Source organism: Hemitrygon akajei, chromosome 7 (assembly GCF_048418815.1).
Source record: "Hemitrygon akajei chromosome 7, sHemAka1.3, whole genome shotgun sequence".
Lineage (NCBI taxonomy): Eukaryota > Metazoa > Chordata > Chondrichthyes > Myliobatiformes > Dasyatidae > Hemitrygon > Hemitrygon akajei.
In genome coordinates, this window is record NC_133130.1 from 61,489,111 (window position 1) to 61,512,265 (window position 23,155).

The 23,155-nt window shown below is 43.7% G+C and overlaps 1 protein-coding gene across 4 annotated transcripts in view; it reads right to left on the minus strand.

The window, feature by feature from the left end:
• pnpt1 (polyribonucleotide nucleotidyltransferase 1, mitochondrial) overlaps nt 1–23,155 on the minus strand; it is a 68,706-nt gene that overhangs the window by 37,782 nt on the left and 7,769 nt on the right. For all 4 annotated transcript variants that reach the window (XM_073051029.1, XM_073051030.1, XM_073051027.1 and 1 more), the window contains exons 5-9: nt 22,382–22,431; nt 16,765–16,828; nt 5,766–5,813; nt 3,619–3,732; nt 1,036–1,222 (exon numbers count right to left, since the gene is read on the minus strand). In XM_073051029.1, the coding sequence (XP_072907130.1) occupies nt 1,036–1,222; nt 3,619–3,732; nt 5,766–5,813; nt 16,765–16,828; nt 22,382–22,431 (463 nt within the window). The remainder of the gene's footprint in view (nt 1–1,035; nt 1,223–3,618; nt 3,733–5,765; nt 5,814–16,764; nt 16,829–22,381; nt 22,432–23,155) is intronic.

The following is a 23,155-nucleotide window of genomic DNA, read 5'->3' on the forward strand; positions in this document are numbered from 1 at the left end:
ACCTTTCAACTTTGTAGGAATGCAAGGAAAATTATGAATCAGATCAACACACTCATGGGTGCACACAAAGGGATTCTAGCACCAAACCTATCTTTACCTCCCACCCCCTATTCAACAAGGATTGCTCCTGTCGTGATTCCCTTGTCCATTCTTTCAGTAGCTTCTTTAAATATCTCGTATGCACCCAAAGCAATACACACAAAATGCTGGAGGAACTCAGTAGTCTGGGCAGCATCTAGGGAAGTGAGTGAACAAACAGTCAACATTTTGAGGTGAGACCCTTCTTCAGGACTGGAAAGAAAGGATGAAGACCCAGGACAAAAAGGTGGAGGGAGTGAAGGGGGATAGCTAGGTGATAGGTAAAGCCAGGTGAGTAGGAAAAGTAAAGGGCTGAAGAGAAAGGAACTTGATATGAGAGAAAGGAAAGGAGGAGGGGACCCAGGGGGAGGTGTTAGGCAGGAGGGAAGAGGTAAGAGGCCAGAGTGGGAAATAGATCAAGAGGAGAAAGGGAGAATGAGAAATCGATATTCATGCCATCAGATTTGAGGCTACCCAGACAGAACAGAAGATGTTGCTCCTCCACTCTGAGAGTGACCTCATCAAGACACAAGAGGAGGCCATGGACCGACATGCCAGAATAGGAATCGGAATTAAAATGTTTGGCCATTGGGAAGTTCAGCTTGTGACAGATGGAGCAGATTTGCTCTACGAAACAGTCCCCAATTTATGATAGGTCTCACCAATATAAAGGAGGTCGCATTGATAGACGACTGGACATTAATTTCTGAAATAAAGTACAGATTGGTAAATTTCATTTTACTGGCCCTTAGTAATGCTCAGGTCAAAAACAAAGGGAACACATTCTCTACCTGTTACCTAAAATATGAATTTCATAATTTCAAATTGATGACCAACTCAGCAGCAATGAAAATTACGTGCAAGACCCTTACAAATTGTGTTTGTAACTTTCATGCTAAAAGATCCCTTGCATGCAGAGAATTGTAATTCTGTCATCGTGGTAATCCCAAAACTTACTGCCTTGCAGCTTCAACTATTTCTCTGGATGGAATGAACATCTTCTGAGGTGTCCTTTTGGAATTTCCATGCTTGCGTGCTAGTTGTTGAATGGCTTGGATGATTTGCTGAGTGTGCTTTACACCAATTTTGATAGCATGACAAAAATCCTGTTGCAATATATTCGCTGCTGCGGCTTCCATCATGACTGACAAAATTTTAAAAAAAGTTTTAATTTTGCACTGTGAAACCACTTAATGACAACAAATACAACATCTCATAAGTTCTTACAAAAATTCTTTGAGGGTATCTCTTGGCTAAAACATGCAGTCAAAATAGAACAAACATTGATTCATACTAAAGGGTCTTTTTTCTCTGCACACTGGACTCTTTAGGTTACATCAGGATGTTTGGATAAGGTGTCAAAGTTACAATTTATTCTGCTCTTACAAAATCCATATCTCTCCAATGACAGAAAAGAGAGAAAACAGCATAGAAATTCTATTCCCTCTTGATTCTTATATTCTGCCCAAAAGCTTCAGTAAAAAATTATCATTTTCAGGGATTAGTACTCTGTAGGCAAATCACTCAAATTGGTGGTCTGTGGTGAACTGTGCTGCTGTCCAATTTGAGCACATGACATGCTTGTATATGGAAGTTATTAATGTGTTAATTATATCAATAACTGCACAAATTATTGCTGCAAAAGACTATTACCGCATGGGCGCAAATGCAGGAGGTTCCTTTATTGCCTGATGAAGGTGTATCCCAGCATGAATTAAGGTGCCTATTCTAATTTAACGTGTGTAAAAAGCCAATGCAAAAGTCCTCGTGGAAATCTCACAGGTGGTCTGGGTGCCTTCAATGTCATGGCTTTGACTTACTTCTCTCTTTGGGTGCCACTCATTACACCAATTTTATCTGTCAAGTTATGCATGAACTTTAAAAAACTGACTCCAATTAAACTGGGAACTCCAATTGTAATCTTCTACACAATGTTCTCATACCTGGAGACTACAACCAATCTATTCTATGGTACTAAAGTTAACTGCTTCAAATTACTATCATTAACTGAAGAGGATTACCATTACAGTTCATACTTTGATAGGAGTCAGTGTTTAAAATTTCACGCACAACTTTGCGGATAAAATTTCTTCATAGGGTAACCATAATTCACAATGTTCCTGTACAAAATGTGCATGTACTGATCTAATTTATCTCCACATGCAATAGATAACGTGTCTTCATGCAGTGTTATTTTAAGGACTTCCAATTCATTAGCTACTTGGCAGAATTCTATTATGAATATTGATTAAAGATAACATGTGGTATGACTTCTCCAATGATTTCCTTGAATTTATTCTATACAAGCAAATATAGAGTTCAAAATTCTAACCCATCTGCAGTGTATTTATGCACTAAACAATGGAATGTCATTTAAAACCTGACACATGCAGTGTGGATCCAAATTTTCATTTGTGACCCGCTGTACTCTGACACATTTGCTTGAATGCAGTAATGTTAAAGATGCAGAAATCATGCTATTCATAATTCGAACTATGCATATGTAGCAATTAAGCAGGTAACTTTCAAACACTTTATTGGTAAAGGTCTGCTTCCACATTATAGTGGTGAGTCTACTGTGTAGATTCCATGGGGAAGTGCCATTCTTCATTGAGATATTGAGTTCTACTTGTTTTTGCCTACATTTTGGGAGAAGTTAATCACTATACTTCCTACATTACAAGCCTACTTTCCATAAATAACGCCCTTTCCTTTAAAGTGCTGCAGTGATCATGGGGAATTATTGAAGCATGGTTGCACAGCATTTCTAACTATAGGTTTATTACATAAATCAAGTGTAGAAATTCTGTGATTGCCAAATCAGGCATTATAATATTCCTCCCAGAATAGCATGTTTAAAAATGTCTTGCAAAGTGTTAAAGAAAATGGAATTGGCCATGTTGAAAATTATTGTAGTCATATACCACAGCTCATCTAATTGGATTTTAAAGTGGTGTGGCAGCCCGCACACATGAGACTCGAACCGCCATCAGGAGCCACTGGCAGACACGCGGTAGTGTGTTTGGAACTATCCGCTCGGGGCGGACCTTCCGGGGACAGTCCGCCTCGCGGGTCACAGGTGCCAAGGGAGGGGAGATTTAAGCGCGCGATTTTGGATCATTAAAGGCATTCTGAGTTCAGCTCTCTCTGCCTCAGTGTGTTTCTTTAGTAGCGCGCTGCGTGAGATTACAGTGGGTTACAATACTGCAGCATACTGGTTAAAAGATATTTTAAAACATAAAAATTACATTACCAACTAATAATTTTTCCTGATTACTGTATTGTAATTATTATTTCTCTGGCCTAATTTATGGACCAAAATAGGGAATTAAATGAAATTAAGGGATACCCAAGCTAACTGTCAACACAATTTATTCTTTTAATATAAATAGCTAAAAATGACATTAAATATTATATTAGCATTCCAATTAGAACAAATGCAAATTTTAAATGTGGTTAACAAATATAAAAATGCAAATTCTTCATTGCATAAATTATTTTTATTTACAGGCAAATTACAGTAAATAAATAAATACTTACCTACTTGGCTTTGAGGTGCTCCAGCCAGTAGCAAATTTAAAGTGCTCAATGCCATTTCTTTCCGAGTTGGGTTAATTACACATTCTCCATCTACAAGACCAACTCTTACAGCACCTATAACAAGGGAGCAATGTACAGTTATTTTTAAACACATAGCTCAAGACTTTTTGAACAGCAACAGCAAACAAATGCAGATAGAATTGATTATTACCTAATTAGTTAAATGATATACAAGTTTGCATTAAATATCATATTGCCAGCTTAAAACTGTTAATATAATAGCTTAAATATTAATAATTGTAGCTTTATTACCACTTTTTCCCCATAACTGGAAATGTACATTCCTCCCCATATTTCATTGATCTTTTACAGAATAAAATTACAAAATAGTTTGTTTTATTTATTTATTAAGAAAATGGTTCAACAATCTGGAATATTGCATTTAATTCAGGTCAACTCTTTACAGGAAGGATGTGGAGGAGAGGAAGTAGAAGAGGTTTACAATGATACTGCCTGGATTAGAAGGCATATACTGTAAAGGGAAGGTGGATAAACAGATGATGTTATCTCTGGAGTGGCAGAGGCTGAGGGAAGACCTGACAAGTTTATAACATAATGAAAGCCATAGATAGACAGCCAGTATCTTTCTCCTCACAGTCAAGGTGCCCAATACTCAAGGGATTACATTTATGGTGAGCGGCTGAAAATTTAAAGGAGATGTGTAGGGCAAGATTTTTTTTTAAAACACAGCGGTGTATGCCAGGGGTCGTGATGGAAGCAGGTACAATAGGTTCTTAGATAGGCACAGGAATATGCACAGAATACATGGAAGCAGACCACATGCAGAAGAATTAGTGTCAACAGCTTACTCAGTCTGACACAATGCTGTGCGCCGAAGGGTCTGTTCCAGTGCAGTATTGTTCCCTGTTCTAAATCTCTGCCAAAACTGCATTCAAATGCCAATTCATTATTTGGATACCCTAGCAACATGCTTTTGTTGGTACTTGCTAATGAGATGACAGAGTTACTCCTTGGGGTTCCTGCAAATGTCAAACGCCACCTTACATTGCATGATATTAATTCATCAGTTTGCTTATGGAAAGCATTTGACCTTCATGCTAGGCTGACCCAGAAGATTAAGATGCATGGGATACAGGGTGACTTGATAGTTTGGATTCAGAATTGGCTTGGCCAAAAAAGACAAGAGTGAGTCATTCTGTCTGGAGAGTCCATGACCATGTCCTTTGAAATTACTGATATATATGACTTGGATGAATAAGCAGTTTGGTGGGTTAGTAATTTTGCAGATGACACAGAGATTGTGGAGTTGTGGACAGTGAAAGTGATCATTAAAGGACACAGCAGGATATAGATCAGTTACAGACATGGGTGGATAAATGGCAGATGATGGAGGTTAATCAGGGCAAGTATGAGGTACTGCACTTTGTGAGATCAAATACAAGGGGAAATTATACAGCACTGATGTGAAGAGGGAATTTGCAATCCAAATCCTATGGTCTTTGAAAGTGGCTACACAAGTAAACAGAAGAATGAAGGCGACATGGCATGCTTGCCATAAGTGGTTGAAGTTTTGAGCATAAGAGTAAGGAAGTTATGTTGCAGATGTATAAAACTTTGATTAGACTGCACTTGGTGTATCGTGAGAAATATTGCTTTCCCCAGTACAGGATGATAATGGAAACTTTGGGGATGATGGAATACAGGTACGAGCTATATAAACAAAAAGAGGTTGGAAAAATTTGGGCTGTTTTCTCTTAAGCATTGAAGGCTGAGGGGAGACCTGATACAAGTTTATAAGATTACAAGAGGTATAGATAGGGTAGACAGAATCTAACATTCAAGGTGAAAAGAGGCCATTTAAGGGAGATGCGCACAGAAAGCTTGTTTTTCCACACACACAGTGAGTGGTTATTACCTCCAATGGGCTGCCAGGGTAGTGGTGGATATAGATAGTTAGTGGACTTTAAGTAGCTCTTAGATGGGCATATGGATATATAGAGAATGGATAGACAGACATCATGGGCTGAAGGGCCTGTTCCTGTACTGTACCGTATCATGTTTTATGTTAACCTGTAATAATTAAATAAATCTTGACCTCACAAGTCCTAACAAGAAAAATTACCCACCTATAGGACCATTCCATGGAATGTCAGACAATGCCAAGGCTGCAGATGCTATCAAAAAGAGAGAGGGGGTGGGGGGAGTAAAAATCAGTAAGGCAATTTGGTACACATGAAGAAACAATTTCACAAATGATATACATTTTTTAAAAACTTGTTTGCTGCATTGTTTCCATAAATTTTAATCATTCATATTCCCGACCTTTGAGCTGCTTTGAAGCACAAGAGTGGACAGACAGATTGAGTATCCTTATGACGTTGAAATGTGAAAAACAGTGTAATTGTAATCTTGAATTTTAAAAGCTGTACAGTGATTATTTTTGCCTTTCAATATTTTTGGATTGTAAGTCGTATGAGAAATTGAAAGAGGTGAAATCTACTACATTAAGTAAATATTGGGTGTAATGTATTCCAACCAAAATTCACAATCTGAAATTGCCTGGATGGGTTCTTTTTTTTTAAGCTTTGTATTAAAATCTGAGAGGAAGAGCAACATTTTTTGTGTTAAGTAGGCAAGCAAAATTATACTTATTGCACTTAAATAGTACATTGTATGAAAATTCACCGTTGTGGACAATGAAAATCAAAACTTCAATTATTCTACCTTGCAGATCAAAAGCTTTAGATGATTCAAAACAAATAGTTAATTTTATGTTGTTATTTATATGCAGGATAGAGGTCTAATAATAGATGATATGTCTCCAGTAAATGGCAATGATTGATAATCAATTTACAATGACAGGAAGATCAATAACATTAAGGCAATTATGAGAATTTCACAACTGATTTGTCCAATAGATTAATTTGCCAAATTTGCTTCATTTCACTACTTATCTGCCAGTTAACCTGTTTTGAAAAGAATAATTAGCAGATGTTCATGGAGGGCACCACAAATGGAAAGACACAGATCTTGAGGAATATGCCTCATCTGTCATCAGCTACACCAGGAACTGTGCAGACAATGATGCTCAATCCCTCAATAACGATCATCTCATGGCCCAACTAGAAGCTCTGGCTGAATGCTAAGATGTGCTCAAAGCCCAGGACACTGCCTTCAAGTCTGGTGAAAGCACCAGGGAAAAAAAAAAATCTTAGGCATCAAAAGGGTTAAAACCACCTATTCGGCACACGTGGAGGAGCATCAAGGGCATTACTGACTATGTAACAGCATTGACTGTACATAGTGACACCTCCTTCCCTGACACTCTAAACTACACAATGCTGGCCATGAAAGCTACCTCTCTCCCCAGTGAGCAGCCACTATTTGTAACAACAGCAAGTGTAAGGAGATCTCTGCAGAGTCAACCCCCATAAGGCAGCCGGGCCAGACAACATCCTAGGATGAGTACATAGGAAGTGCGCACAGCAACTCACTGATGTCTTCATGGACATCTTCAACTGATGTCAACGGATGAGGTAGTTATCCTCATATGCTTCAAATCAGTCACCGTCATCTCTGTACCACAGAACTCTACACTTTCAGAACTAAATGAGTATCACCTGGTATCATGAAGTGCCTTGAATGGCTGCTAATGCCACATATCAAAAACTCCATTCTTTTCACATTGGGCTCTCACTAAAATGCTTACCTATAGAATTGCTCTACAACAGATGCCATAGCGTCCATCATGTACCTGGCCCTGACTCACCAGAAAGCAAGGACACTCATGTCAAAATGCAATTTCTGGTTTTCCATTTGGAATTCAATGCTACTGTCCCACAGACCTCGCTGAACAAGCTCTTACTCCTTGGTCTAAATACACCACTGTGCAAATGGGTATTATACTTCCTAATAACAGACCCAAGCTGGTCAGGATGCACAACCACTCCTCCATCCTTATCATCCTCAACACAGGTGGCCCCTGAGCTGTGTTCTGAGCACATTGCTGTACACTGTACTCACATATGACTGCATGGCCAAACACAGAGTAATCACTGATGATATGACAGTGGTGGGGCTCATCACCGACAGCAATGAGACAGCCTACAGAGAAGAGGTGGAAGAGCTTGAGGCCTGGTGCCAGGCACATAATCTTTTCTTCAATGTCAACAAGCCAAAGGAGATGGTTATTAACTTCATGAGAATTCACACCACTCTTTACATTGGCAGTACAGCAGTGGAAACGGCGAGCAGTTTCAAACCCTTAGGAGTGCACATCCTGCACAATCTCTCATGGTCCCAGAACATATCCTATATAATTAAGAAATCTCACCAATGTCTCCACTTGCTGAGGAGGCTGAAGAAAGCTGGACAATGCACATCTATACTTACATCATTCTACAGATGTGCAGTAAAGAGCATCCTAATGAGCTGCATCACTGCATGGTACGGAAACTGCACCCCTGCAGACAGGAAGCCTCTACAACAGGTAGTCAAAACTGCCAAACACATTACCAGCATCAGCCTACCCACCAGCAAGGACATATATACATGAAAAGGCCCAATAAGATCATGAAGGATCCCACACACCCTGCTCATTGACTTTGTTCCATTCCCATCAACAAAGAGGCTACGTAGCATCCATACCAGGACCACCACATCTGACTAAAATTCTGACAGTACTAAACTAATAAGTTTTTTTTAATGGTCTTATTTCAACAACTCCCTGTAAGTGACTTGCAAGTTTTAACCACCAAACTTTTAAGTCATGGATTTTGTCAATACACGATGTATGTTCAAGACGCAGTAAATATTGTTGTGCAGCAATTATTGTTCAAATTATAGAAACTCACTTTGCCAGATTTTAATGAAGAAAAAATAATCAACATTTTCCTGCAATATCAGTGTTTCATGTGAAGAGGCTCATGCCAGGTACCACTAGGTTTTGGTTTTGCCTCAGCTTTCAACATGAACCCCCACCACACTGGATCATGGAATTAATTTCCACCACAGGGACCCATTTCCATCTTTGCCTCCCTAAATATAACTTGTTTAATGAGTTATTCCCTATCCAGATGTTCCTGTGTTTCCTGCTGAGGGAGATCTGGTTTCAGACATTTTATTGAAAATATTCAAGTTTATTGTCATCTGACTGTGACACACACAACCAAACAAAACAACATTTCTCTGGACCACGGTGCACCCACAAAACATACATCACGAACACCACATAAAACAAATAGTAGCATAAATATATTAATAAAATGCAAAATGCATGCAGTGCACAGCACAGGTAAATAGTAGGGTAAACGGCTCGCAGGGTGTCCAATAGTCCCATAGACTGAGGGAAGCAGCTGTTATGCAGTCTGATAGTCCTAGCCCTGATGATGGTAGTGGGTCAAAGATTGTGGGATGAGTGATACAGATGAACAATGCTTTGGGCCCTTCATGTACAATGCTCCTGGTAAATGTTACAAATTGGGGCGGGAGCAACCCAGTGATCCTGTCGGCGATTTTTACTATCCTCTCCATGTCTTGTGGTCCGATGCCTTGCAGATTCTGTGCGACACAATGATGCAGCCAGTCAAGATACTGTCAATGGTGCTCCTGTAGAAAATTGTTAGAATGTGGATGGAGAGCGTTGCATGCCTCAATCTCCTCAAAGTGTCGACACTGCTGTGGCTTCTTGACTAATGAGGCAGTGCTGTGGGTCCAGGTTAGATTACTTGGTGCTCTTCACTCTCTCTATGTCAAAACCATTGATGTGCAATGGAGAGGGATCAACTTGTGCCTTCCTGAAGTCCATAATCATTTCCTTTGTCTTGTTCGTGTTGAGACTCAGGTTGTAGTTCTCATACCTTACTACCTCCTCTCTGCATGTCCACTCAAAGGTTCAATTTAATGTCAGAGAAATGCATACAAAATACATCCTGAAATGCTTTTTCTTCGCAAACATCTATGAAAACAGAGAAGTGCCCCAAAGAATGAATGACAGTTAAACGTGAGAACCCTAAAGTACCCCCCAACTCTCCCCTCCCACATGTAAGCAGCAGCGAGCAACAACCCCCCCTCCCCCCACCGGCAAAAAAAAGCATCAGCACCACCACCAAGCACAGGCATGAGCTAGGCAATAGCAAAGACACAGGCTCGCAGTTACCCCAAAGACTTTGCATTTGACAAACCACAGGTTCTCTCTCTCCCTAATAAGGGAGAGGGAGGTGTCCCCCATTTTCACAGTGAGCAGGAAACATAACAACAACTCGCTGGCTTACAATGTTAAAAGTCCATTTCATTGCTTTTTATGAGCTCTGTGCCTGAAGATTGCAAAGATCTCGGGTCTTCGGGCCCACAGTGAAAGATTTTCCGGCCCCCCTGACGACACGAGTCTCCTGCCATGACACCGACTCTCGATCCACCCACCTCCAGAGCCTGAAGATCTTAGGCTTCCAAATACAAGCGAGACTCTCAGGCCCGAATCTTTGGCATGTCGGATAGTGACCAGTCCTGAAACCCTAAGAATGGGTCCCATTCCCACAAAGCACTGAAGTCTGCATGTAACTCTGGGTTAGGGTCTTCAAAAGAACCCTGAAAGGGCAAAATAAAGATATTAAAGATGGAAATAGAGCTGTTTCCGAAAATGCAAGCAAAGGCGTTGCCGTATAGCGCCATTTTAACTCCGCCTTCTCGTCTTTTATTGTTGTTTTTAATGTTGTTCATTATTGTTGCTAACGAGGCCAACTACTGTTGTACTATCAGCAAATTTGATGATGTGGTTTGCGCTGGTTCTGGCAGTGCAGTCGGGAGTCAGCAGAGTACACAGTGGTGCGGGGTGGGGGGGCACCAGTGCCCAGCACGAAGGAACTTGAGATGTTGCTGCCAACTCAAACTAATGGGATTTTCCATCAGGAAGTCCAAGATCCAGTTATAGACAGGGGTGTTGAGTCCCATCAATAACAGTTTACCCACCAGCATGAGGGATGATAATGTTAAATGCTGAGACGAAGTCAATAAGCAATATCCTGGTGTATGATGTATTGATTTCTAGGAGGGACAAGGCTATGGCATCATCAGTGGACTGGTTTGAGCGTTAGGCGAACTGAAGAGGATCCTATGTAGATGGAAGGTGGGACTTTATATGATTCATTTCCAGTTGCTCAAAACACTTCATGATTTTTGAAGTCAGTTCCACTGGGCAGTAATTGTTTAGGCCAGTTACTGCCACTCTCTTAGGCACCGGAATCATGATGGCTTCAATGAAGCCTGCAGGGACAGGCTCTTAAGACCTCTTTTAGCTGGGCCGCACAATTCCTTACCAGTTGACCAGGTATATTGTCTGGTCAATATACCTGGTCAAGTGTACCCCAGCTAGGACCCTCCTCACCTTGAATGGGGCCAGACAGGATGCCTGTTCCTCAGGGGTAGAGGGGGTTTTCCTCTCAGCCAAATCACTCATTGCCTCAAATCGTGCATAGAAAGCATTCAGACTATCAGGAAGGGAGGTGTCGCTAACGTCGATGCATAGGGTGGGCTTGTAATCTGTTATGTTTTGCATACCTTGCCACATTCTGTGAATTTTCTGTGAGCACTCTTGCTTTGCCTTCCTGATGGCATGGGAAAACATGGCTCTTGCTGACCTTAGAGTCATCACATTTCATCTGAAGGCAGCATCCCAATCCCTAAGCAGTATATAAACCTCCACAGCTTCTGGATTGCCCTGGCAGTGTAGTGTTTAATCACAGTAATGTTCTTAATGTATTTTCCTATCTAGCCACTCACCAATCTTGCATACTCATTAACGTTGATGAGATTATAGTACATGCTTTCGAAACAGTCCTACAGCACTGAGGTGGCACCTTGTAGCCTGGTCCTGATCTCCCTGTAAGCTGGTTTGACCCATTTAACTGGTAGTCTGTATTCAGGAATTAGCAAAAGGGATATGTGGTCAGAGTATCTAAGGTGAGGGCAAGGGACAGCCTTACGGGCTCCATGAATGTTGATATAAACCAGTCTGAATATAAACTCTCCTCTGGTTGTGAAGTTGATGTGGTGGTAGAACTCTGGCAGAACTGTTTTTAAGTTAGCATGATTGAAGTCACCAGCAACAATGAAGATGCCATTGGGATGAGTGGGTACACGATCACCAGTGGTGCCGTAAAGCTCCTGCAACACTTCCCCAGTACAAGCACAGGGGCAGGGAATGTAAGCAGCAACAATAACAATCACAGCTACAGCAACAATTAGTACTGAGGCATTCACACATCAGTTCTTAGTGGCATGGACATTCAGACCTTGTGTATGGGTCTCTAGCCAAGTCTGTTGTGGTGTCCTTGAGTCACATTTCTGTCAGGATGAGTGTGCAGCAGTCTCTCATCTCCCACAGGTTCAGAAACAGATAATCCATCTTATTTTCTAGTGATTGGGCATTAGCAAGTAGAATCATCAGAAGCATGGGTCTGCAGGGATCCGCCTTAAGACTGACTTGAAGACTGATTTGCTTATCACACCTGCTATTGTACACATTGGTTCTGATGGCTGCTTCCATGAGTCTCTGTAGAAGGCCTCGATGAAGAGTGAGGGCCTACTCCACGCATGTCTGTATCTGATTGTGTTATTTTCTTGTGTAGACTGAGGGCACAAAACTATCCTGTTTCCATTTCAAATGGTTTAAACAGAGTAGGCGATCTCCTCTTCCTCATCATTGTCAGAAAGAGAAAAGTAGGCAATCCCAGGAACCAATACAGCTGGAGCCAATTCATTCTTCCACCTGTGAGTTAATGGAAAATAACATTTCCTAATTTCCACAGAGATTATTTGCTCATCTCTGTCAAAATCCCCTATTCACAACCAATTTAGTCAGCTCCATCTTGGAGGGTTGTAAATTTAGTCTGCTCTATCTTGGGTACTAACCTACAAAGTACCCAGAACATCTTTAAGGAGCGGTGTCTCAGAAAGGCAGAGTTCATTATTAGGACCTCTAGCACCCAGGGCATGCCCTTTTCTCACTGTTACTATCGGGTAGGAGGTACAGAAGCCTGAAGACACACACTCAGCAATTCAGGAACAGCTTCTTCCCTTCTGCCATCTGATTCCTAAATGCACGTTGACCCCTTGAAAACTACCTCACTTTTTTACTGTAACTGATTGATTTATTTATTTTCTTATTATTATATTTTGTTTTTTTCCTTCTAGATTGTGTATTGCATTGAACTGCTGCTAAGTTAACAAATTTCATGACACATGCAAATGATAATAAACCTGATTCTGATTATAAAATAGAACAAGAATATTACAGCACAGTACAGGGCACTTAACCCACGATGTTGTGTAGGGTTAGGGTTAGGGTTAGGGAACATTACAGCACAGTACAGGGCACTTAACCCACGATATTGTGCCGACCTTTTAACCTAGTCTAAGATCAATCCCTCCCACATTGACTCCATTTTTCCTTCATCCATGTCCTATGTAAGGATTTCTAAAATGTCCCCAATGCATTTATCTCTACCAGCACCCCTAATAGCACATTCAACACACCCACCAATCTCTTGGTAAAAAGCTTATCTCTGACATACTCTCTATACTTTTCCCCATCACCTTAAAATTATTCTCCTTCGGAATAGCCACTTCCACCCTGGGAAGTCCTCTCTGGCTATCTACTTGATCTATGCCTCTCGTCATCTTGAACACTTCTATCAAGCCAACTTTTCTCCTCCTTCACTCCAAAGAGAAAAGTTTAGCATGCTCGGCCTATCCTCATTAGGCATGCTCTCCAATCCAGACAGCATCCTGGTAAATCTCCTCTGCACGCTTGCCAAAGCTTGCACAATCCTTCCTATAATGAGGCAACTAGAACTGAACACAATATTCCAAGTGTGCTCTAACAAGGATTTTATAAACATTACCTCATAGCTCTTGAACTCAACCCTCCAAATAATTAAGGCCAACACATCATAAGTCTTCATAATAGCCCTATGAACTTTCACAGCAACTTGAGGAATCTATGACGTTGAACCCAAGATCCCTTTAAGAATCCTGTCATTAGCCTTGTATTTTGCCTTCAAATTCAACCTTCCAAAGTGAATCACTTCACTATTCCAGGTTGAAATCCATCTGCCACTTTTAAGCCCAGCTCTGTAGCCTATCAAAGTCCCACTGTAATCTTTGATAACCTTCTACTCTATTCACAACATTCTCAACTCATGTCATCTGCAAACTTACCAACACACCCTTCCACTTTCTCATCCAAGGCATTTATAAAAATCACTAAGCAGTACACCACTGGTCAGACCTCCAGGCAGAGGAAGTTACATCTATAACCACCCTCTGCCTTCTATGGCAAGCAATTCTGAATTCACAGAGCCAGGTTTCCCTGGATCCCATGCTTCCTGACTTTCTGAATGAGTCTTCCATGCAGAACCTGAGAAAACAGCTTATTAAAATCCATATACACCACATCCATAGCTCTGCCTTCATAAATATGCTTTGAAACATCCTTAAAGAATTCTGTCAGACTTCTAAGGCATGACCTGCTCCCCCCACAAAGCGCCATGCTGGCTATCCCTAATCAAACTATGCTTCTCTGAATGTTTGTAAACCCTGTCTCTAAGAATCTTCTCCAATAATTTGCCATCACTGAAGTATGACTCATGGGTGTACAATTTGCAAGATTATCCTTATTGCCTTTCTTGAACAGAAGAATAACATTTTCCACTTGCTAGTCTTCTGGTACTACTCCTGCTGTCAGCGAGGATGCAAAGAAGCATCAATCTCTTCTTGTTTCCTGTAGTAACCCAGGCATATTCTGTGTGGCCCTCAGGTACTTACCTAACCTAATGTTTTTCAAAAGTTCCAGCATATTCTCAATGTCAACATACTTAAGCATATCAGCCTGTTTTACACTGTTCTTACAATCGATAAGGTTCCCCTCACTGGTGAATACTGAAGCGAAGTATTCATTAAGGACCTTCCTATCTCCTCTGACTCCAGGCATGTTTCCTCTGCTACCCCTGATTAGCCCTACCCTCACTCCAGTCACACTCCACACATTAAAAATTTACTTGAAGTGCAGTACATAGCAATGGTTATGGTTTGCAAGCATCCTAAAAAGAAAAATGGAATGAGAATTAGAATTAGCTATTCTATTAGTTAAGCTCCTCCACTGTTATTATGAAATCCAGCTTTACAAAATATATCTACCATTTATGATGTAGTTGTTCTTGAACATGAATCATTGAAAGTAAACATACAGGTAAAACAGTTAATTCAATAGAAAAACACTTGAATATTTAAAAAAACGTAGAGGTAACTCCCTTCAGTAAATAAAGTTTGTGAATTTGTAATATCATGTACACATTTAATCTCTCTACCCGAGAAAGGATATACTTGCCATAAACAGAGTGCAGACAAGGTTCACCAAATTGATTCTTGGGATGGCAAATTTGCCCTATGAGGAATGATTAAGCATACTAGGTCTTTACTCAAGGTCAAAGGAAGTAAGTGTGACCATGGAAACGTACAAAATTCATTCATGGTTTGACTTTGGAAAATGCAAAATTACTGCTTTTCCTGGCCTGGAAACTTAAAGCGTCTCTCATTAGTAACTGCATCACTTGAGAGAAAATGGCTTTTCCAATTATAAAGCTGCTCTTTGCCTGCAGCAGACAGCTGTTAGCAATAAATAGCAGATAATAGTGATGAGCTGGTTACAATAGCCAACATTCATATCGTGGTTGGCAGGATGATAGTCAATGAATTCCTATGCAGTAGGCTGGGACTACTGATACAGGATGTGTGCTTGAATCCACCAAATGACTCAATAAACTTGGGATAAAAAGATAGTAACAGCTAGTGCAGGATTGTTGCATGAACCAAATCTGATTCACAACAGCAGTCCAGAGAAAGAAATCATCCCGACTGGCTGTATTGTAGTTTCAGACCACCTCCTCCCCACTCCCCATGGGATTAGTTCTTAAAGTGACCTGTTATTTAGCTTAGCAGGTCTATCAGTTAAAATGGCAAGGGCATTAAATGCTGGTCCTGTACGTGATGTCCACACCCTTGAACAAATTGGGGAAAAAATGCAGCAATGACAGGCAAAGATTATCTAATTTCCTAAATGAGATTAGTTCCTACATTTAAGCCTTATACAATATCTCAAGAAAGATGGAGATGGTGGGGTAATGGGTCACAGTACAGCAGCTTAATATCAGCTAACAGATGCCCATATGAAACGCAATCATTTCCAGAACTGGCATGTTATCGTAGTACATTCTCTCCACTAGATGCATTAAATAAGTGATGTAGCTTATTTCAACTAACCACCATCTGAGAAGGACAAGAGTTTTAGATAGATGGGACCTACCAGGTTTGTCTTCAAATCACAAACCATCCTGACGTGAACCTTTCAGTTATTTATTTATTGAGATACAGCACGGAATAAGGAATTCTGGCCCTTCGAGCCGCACTACCCCGCAATCCATCAACTTAACACTCACCTAATCATAGGGCAATTTACAATGATCAATTAACCTCTTAACTGGTATGTCTTTGGACTGTAGGAGGAAACCAGAGCACCCATAGGAAACTCTTGTGGTCACAAGGAGAAAGTACAAACTCTTTACAGGCAGCCATGGAAATTGAACTCTGGTCACCTATAAAGTGTTGTGCTAACCACTACACTACCATGCCCCCCTATATTATTCAACACCACCAGATCAAAATCTGTGAAGTCCTTTGATACAACCGTCCATCAACTATCCCCACAAGATCCGCACAAATTTGTACACACGTGTTACCCTTTAAGGTTGGGGGGGGGGGGGGGGGAAGCAATAAAATTTCCTAAGATTGCATCTTTGAAAATGGCAAAGACATTCAGGAACAGTCAATTTAACGAGCATCTTGATTTCTTTTCAGCCAGGAGTAGAACCTGATACCTATTCTCAGAGAGCTCCTGTGCCTAATCAGTTGGGAGTTGTTTTCCCAGAAAATTTCAGGAACAAAGATTGGCAAAAAAAATCCAATAGGAAAGAATACTCTCTCAGCTAAAGGTGAGCAACAATTGCCCTCCCCCACCACGATTTGAGACTTGATGTTTAAGGTTCCCATTTTCACACAATCATTTGTTCCTACCTCCATTAATTGCAAGAACATCAGGATCATTGATGCCATCCACTGCAAGGAGATTGCATATAACCTTACACAAAGAAAAGAACCACAAGTACTTTTAGTCAAGGAGCCCTTGATTCTGCATGCAATTTTAATATCATATGTATCTGCATCGGCAAGTTCAAATAGGCTGCAAAAAAAATTCTATTATGTTTGTAAAATGTTACAACAAAATCCAAGAGTTGAATCAACGGTGTTAAACTTGATCTATCTCTTAATTTGAGAATTAGTGACTTATCCATAAAGTTTCAAAAGCATGCACTTCAACTGTAAGATTTCTTTTGTGGCAATATTTCATAGATTAAATTTGATTGAAGACCACTTTTAAGGTCACTTATGTTTTACAGGTCTTTTGAGTTGGCTAGAAACTTGAGAGTGCAAGAGATGAAGGTTTTTACCATGTGTCATCTGGGAATACATCTTATGCAATGGCTGGGCATGTTACTTTCTTTAGCTATTGGACCTGCATTAACTTCCTTGACAATTATACACTGTTCCTGAGGAGGGCAAAAGGGTTCCAAGAGTGAAGGTGACACATTGCTTCACTTCCTGAAATGAATTCATGCAGCTACAATTGCCAGGACCTGCTCACCTCTGAGAATCAATTTCTCAATCCAGTATAATGATTATGTAAATCAGGAGTTGGATATTGTGGGGACTTTGTCTTGTAATGAGGAAAATTATGGTACTGTAGTGGTGTGCTACACGCAGCGCTAAAATAACGACACGGAGTCGGTAAACTGCAATTAAAGATAATTTTATTCGAACTTCACAGCCTTGCTTTAAAGCCTCCCTCATCCCGCCCTCCCCGGGCGTGGATGCTCTAAGGGACACGTACTCACAAACCCCCGCAGGCTTTTTCCCTTTGTTGCGGACCTGGCCTTTGTGCCTGCGCGCTGGCTATTTGTGAGCCGGTTCGAGTGCGCTAGGAAGTGGGTCGCCACATAACCCCCCCCCCCCAGAACCGGCGATACACCCCCCCCCAATGTCCACAGTCTGGGCCGGACCCTGTTTGGGAGGTCGGCCCCTGCGCCGCGGTGCCGGAAACTCGACCGGTTGCGCCAGGTCCACATGGGCCGGTTTGAGTCGGTCCACCGTGAAAACCTCCTCTCTCCCCCCAACGTCCAGCACGAACGTGGACCCGTTGTTCCTGAGCACCGTGAACAGCCCCTTGTAGGGCCATTGCAGCGGTGGCCAATGCCCGCCCCGTCGTACAAACACAAACTTACAGTTCTGCAGGTCTTTGGGTACGCAGGCCGGGTTCTGCCCATGCTGCGAAGTGGGTATGGGGGCCAGGTCACCGAGCCTCTCGCGTAGTCTGCCCAGGACTGCTGCGGGTTCTTCCTCTTGCCCCCTTGGGGCTGGTATGAACTCCCCGGGGACGACCAGGGGTGCGCCGTGCACTAACTCGGCCGACGAGGCGTGCAGATCGTCTTTGGGCGCCGTGTGGATGCCGAGTAGGACCCAGGGAAGCTCGTCCGCCCAGTTAGCTCCTCTCAGGCAGGCCATGAGAACCGACTTTAGGTGACGGTGGAAACGTTCCACCAGGCCGTTCGACTGTGGGTGGTAGGCAGTGGTGCGGTGCAGCTGTGTCCCCAAAAGGCTGGCCATAGCTGACCACAGGCTGGAGGTGAACTGGGCGTCTCTGTCGGAGGTAATGTGGGCCGGTACACCAAAGTGGGACACCCAGGTGGCGATCAGTGCCCGGGCGCAAGATTCGGAGGTGGTGTCCATGAGCGGGATCACCTCTGGCCATCTTGTGAACTGGTCCACGATAGTCAGGAGGTGCTGCGCTCCGCGCAACACTGGCAGGGGGCCCACAATATCCACGTGAATGTGGTTGAAACGCCGGTGGGTGGGGTGGAACTGCTGCGGCAGAGCTTTGGTGTGCCGCTGCACCTTGGCCATCTGGCAGTGCATGCACTTTCTGGCCCATTCACTGACCTGCTTGCGGAGTCCGTGCCAAACGAACCGGTTGGCTACAATCCGGACAGTTGTCCTGATGGAGGGGTGTGCTATGTTATGAATGGAGTCAAAAACACGGCGCCGCCAGTTTGCCGGGACGATGGGACGGGACTGGCCGGTGGCGATGTCACAGAGTAGGGTCCTCTCACCTGGGCCTACGGGGAGGTCCTGGAGCTGCAAGCCGGAGACTGCGGTTCTGTAACTCGGGATCTCCTCGTCTGCCTGCCGCGCCTCTGCCAGCGCCTCAAAGTCTACCCCTTGGGAAAGGGCATGAATGTTAGGGCGAGAGAGCGCGTCCGCCACGACATTGTCCTTACCCGAGACGTGCCCGACATCCGTCGTGTATTCAGAGATGTAGGACAGATGGTGCTGCTGGCGGGACGACCAGGGATCGGACACCTTCGTGAACGTAAAGGTAAGCGGCTTGTGGTCCGTGAACGCGGTGAAGGGCCGACCTTCTAAGAAGTACCTGAAATGCCGGATTGCCAGGTATAGCACCAACAGTTCCCGGTCGAAAGCACTGTATTTGAGCTCGGGTGGCAGCAGGTGTTTGCTGAAAAACGCCAGGGGTTGCCAGCGCCCCTCGATGAGTTGTTCCAGCACCCCACTGACTGCCGTGTTAGATGCGTCCACTGTGAGGGCGGTAGGGACGTCCATTCTGGGGTGCACTAGCATCGTGGCGTTCGCCAAGGCTTCCTTCGTTTGAATGAAAGCGGCGGCGGACTCCTCGTCCCAGGCAATGTCCTTGCCCGGACCCGACAGCAGGGCGAACAGGGGGCGCATGATTCGGGCAGCTGAAGGGAGGAAGCGGTGGTAGAAATTGACCATACCTATGAACTCCTGAAGGCCTTTGATCGTGGTGGGTCGGGGGAAATGGCGGACCGCATCTACCTTAGCGGGCAGAGGGGTTGCCCCGTCTTTAGTAATCCTGTGGCCCAGGAAGTCGATGGTGTCGAGCTCGAACTGGCATTTGGCCAGGTTGATTGTTAGACCGTATTCACTCAGTCGGGCGTAGAGTTGACGGAGGTGGGACACATGCTCCTGACTGCTGCTTGCTATGAGGATGTCGTCCAAATAGATGAAAGTGAAGTCCAGGTCGCGTCCCATCGCGTCCATTAACCGCTGAAACGTCTGTGCGGCATTCTTTAGGCCGAACGGCATGCGGAGGAACTCAAAAAGGCCGAAAGGGGTGATGAGTGCCGTTTTGGGGGCGTTGTCCGGATGCATTGGGATTTGATGGTATTCCCGGACGAGGTCTACCTTGGAGAAGATCCGTGCGCCGTGCAGGTTTGCTGCAAAGTCCTGAACGTGCGGCACAGGGTAGTGGTCCGGTGTGGTAGCCTCGTTCAGCCTGCGGTAGTCGCCGCACGGTCTCCAGCCCCCTGTCGCTTTGGGCACCATGTGCAGGGGGGAGGCTCATGGGCTGTCAGACCGCCGGATGATCCCCAATTCCTCCATCCTCTTGAACTCCTCCTTCGCCAGTCGAAGCTTGTCCGGGGGAAGCTGCCGAGCACAGGCATGGAGGGGTGGTCCCTGGGCCGGGATGTGGTGCTGTACGCCGTGTCGGGGCATGGCTGCCGTGAACTGCGGTGCCAGAACCGATGGGAAATCCGCCAGGACTCTGATGAAGTCGTTGTCGGACAGCGTGATGGAGCCAAGGGGTGGGGCTGGCAACGGGACTTCTCCCAGGGAGAACGTCTGAAAGGTCTCGGCGTGGACCAGCCTCTGCCTCGCCAGGTCGACCAGCAGGCTGTGAGCCTGCAAAAAATCCGCGCCCAGAAGCGGTTGGGCTACGGCGGCCAGTGTGAAGTCCCACGTGAACCGGCTGGAGCTGAACTGTAGCTGCACCGTACGGGTGCCGTAGGTCCTTACCGTGCTGCCGTTCACGGCCCTCAGTGGGGGACCTGGTGCCCTGTTGCGGGTGTCGTAATTAGTCGGAGGTAAGACGCTGATCTCGGCACTGGTGTCGACCAAAAAACGGCGTCCCGACCTCTTGTCCCACACATACAGGAGGCTATCCCGACGGCCAGCCGCCGTAGCCATCAGCGGCGGCTGGCCCTGGCATTTCCCGGGAACTGGCAGGGCGGGCGACAACGGTGGGCTTCTGCGCCCCACCGCTGGTGGTAGAAACACCAGTGTTCGTTGGGCTCCCCACCCCTGCCTCTGGGGCTAGTGGGCTCTGCGGCCGGGCCTGGACTGGTTTGCTGCTGGGAGTGTGGCCTGTTGATCTGTGCGATGGACGCCCCACTCACCTTCTTGGCGTTCCACAGCAAGTCCACCCGGGTTGCCACCTTCTGGGGGTTGCTGAAATCCGCGTCAGACAGCAGCAGGCGTATGTCCTCGGGCAGCTGCTCCAGGAATGCCTGCTCAAACATGAGGCAGGGTGTGTGTCCGCCGGCCAAAGACAACATCTCATTCATTAAAGCTGATGGAGGTCTGTCTCCCAAGCCATCCAGGTGCAGTAAATGGGCAGCTCGCTCACGCCGTGAGAGTCCGAAAGTCCTTAGGAGCAGGGCTTTGAATTCCGTGTACTTGCCGTCCGCCGGGGGAGACTGTACGAACTCCGCAACCTGGGCCGCTGTGTCCTGGTCGAGGGAGCTCACCACGTAGTAGTAACGTGTGTCCTCTGAGGTTATCTGCCGAACGTGGAGTTGGGCTTCTGCTTGCTGGAACCATAGGTGAGGTCGCAGTGTCCAGAAGCTTGGCAGTTTCAACGAAACCGCATGAACAAATGCAGTGTTGGTCATCTCCGGTCCAAAAATCGTTTGGACCGTCGGGGTCACCAATTGTAGCGGTGTGCTACACGCAGCGCTAAAATAATGACATGGAGTCGGTAAACTGCAATTAAAGATGATTTTATTCAAACTTCACAGCCTTGCTTTAAAGCCTCCCTCATCCCGCCCTCCCCGGGCGCGGATGCTCTAAGGGACACGTACTCACAAACCCCTGCAGGCTTTTTCCCTTTGTTGCGGACCTGGCCTTTGTGCCTGCGCGCTGGCTATTTGTGAGCCGGTTCAAGTGCGCTAGGAAGTGGGTCGCCACAGTACTGGCAAACAAAAAACTACCTTTTCATCATAGTTTTTTCAATTTGTATATGGGAGAATTTTCAAAGAATGTGTGGGATTGGTTATGTACTGCAATGATTTCTTAATGATAAACTGTAGTAAAATGTTGTTACATTTTTGGGTATTCGTGAATAATCAAATATCTTCATATTTAAAAAGCCTGTAATGGTAATCATTAGTTTAAAAATGAACATGCTACATAACATCTCCTGAAACAATGTTGATAAACGTTAGCTTTCAAAAGTTTGTTACATGATCAATTCTAAAGCACTAACCCATAATAGTCAGCAAAGTCTCAAAACTACACAAATTGCAAATACAACTGTGGTTTCAGGAAGTTAACAAATGAGTATAATTTCATAGAAAAATTAAAACAATACATAAAAATTTCTTTTTATGCATTGTTCTCCAAACAAAGACATACTGATTTACTGAGTATTACCAGCAATGTTATTTCAATGTGCAGCATTTTTTGATTTTCAATTAATCTGCCAACGTATTTATTCTAAAAAAAATGAAACACAAGGTAATGCATTTTATCCAACACTTACCTGTGTATCATAAAAATATCCTGAAGGAAATAGTGGTCTGATTGAACGATCTGAAAAATTCAATAGAAGTAACTGGCATTTACTAAAGGAAAACAGCCACTTAAAAACAACTTGTTCTGTGTTATGTTCTTTTCTTCAGCTAGATAGTTATGGGAATAGTTCAAGCTAGGTCAAAGATTAACAGCTGCAGCAAGTGATGCTTTGAACTTACTAACAGGAGGCACCCTTGAGCTACTTTGTAGAACATGCACTTTTCCTCTTCAGTCACCCTAACATGGTACCACACCTCACAATCTAACCAACAATCTGTTGAAGCCAAGTCTTTGGCTGTGTGGAAATTGATGAAAGGTAATTACTTACCAAATCCAACATTTCAGAAGCTCAATTATGTTTAATAAAAGCAAGTTTTGTAACATTACTATTTTAAACAATCTTTGTCCAGATTAATAGTTAATCCTCTTGTTAGACACACTTTGCGTATATGGGCTCAGTTTAGGAAATTTTATGGTTTCCATGGTTTTTCCTTTTCTAGCCCTCTTACATAATCACCTTTTTTTACCTACTACGTATGACTCAGCATTCCATGATTGGTATAGGAAGGGCATTAGACATTTTGAAGATCTTTTTATTGATAATCGCTTCGCTTCTTTTCAACAGCTCTCTGCTAAGTTCAATCTGCCTAATGCTCATTTTTTTTAGATATCTCCAAATTAGACACTTTATTACTCCTTTAATCCCTAACTTCCCTGAAATGCCTGAGAAAAATGTTATGGA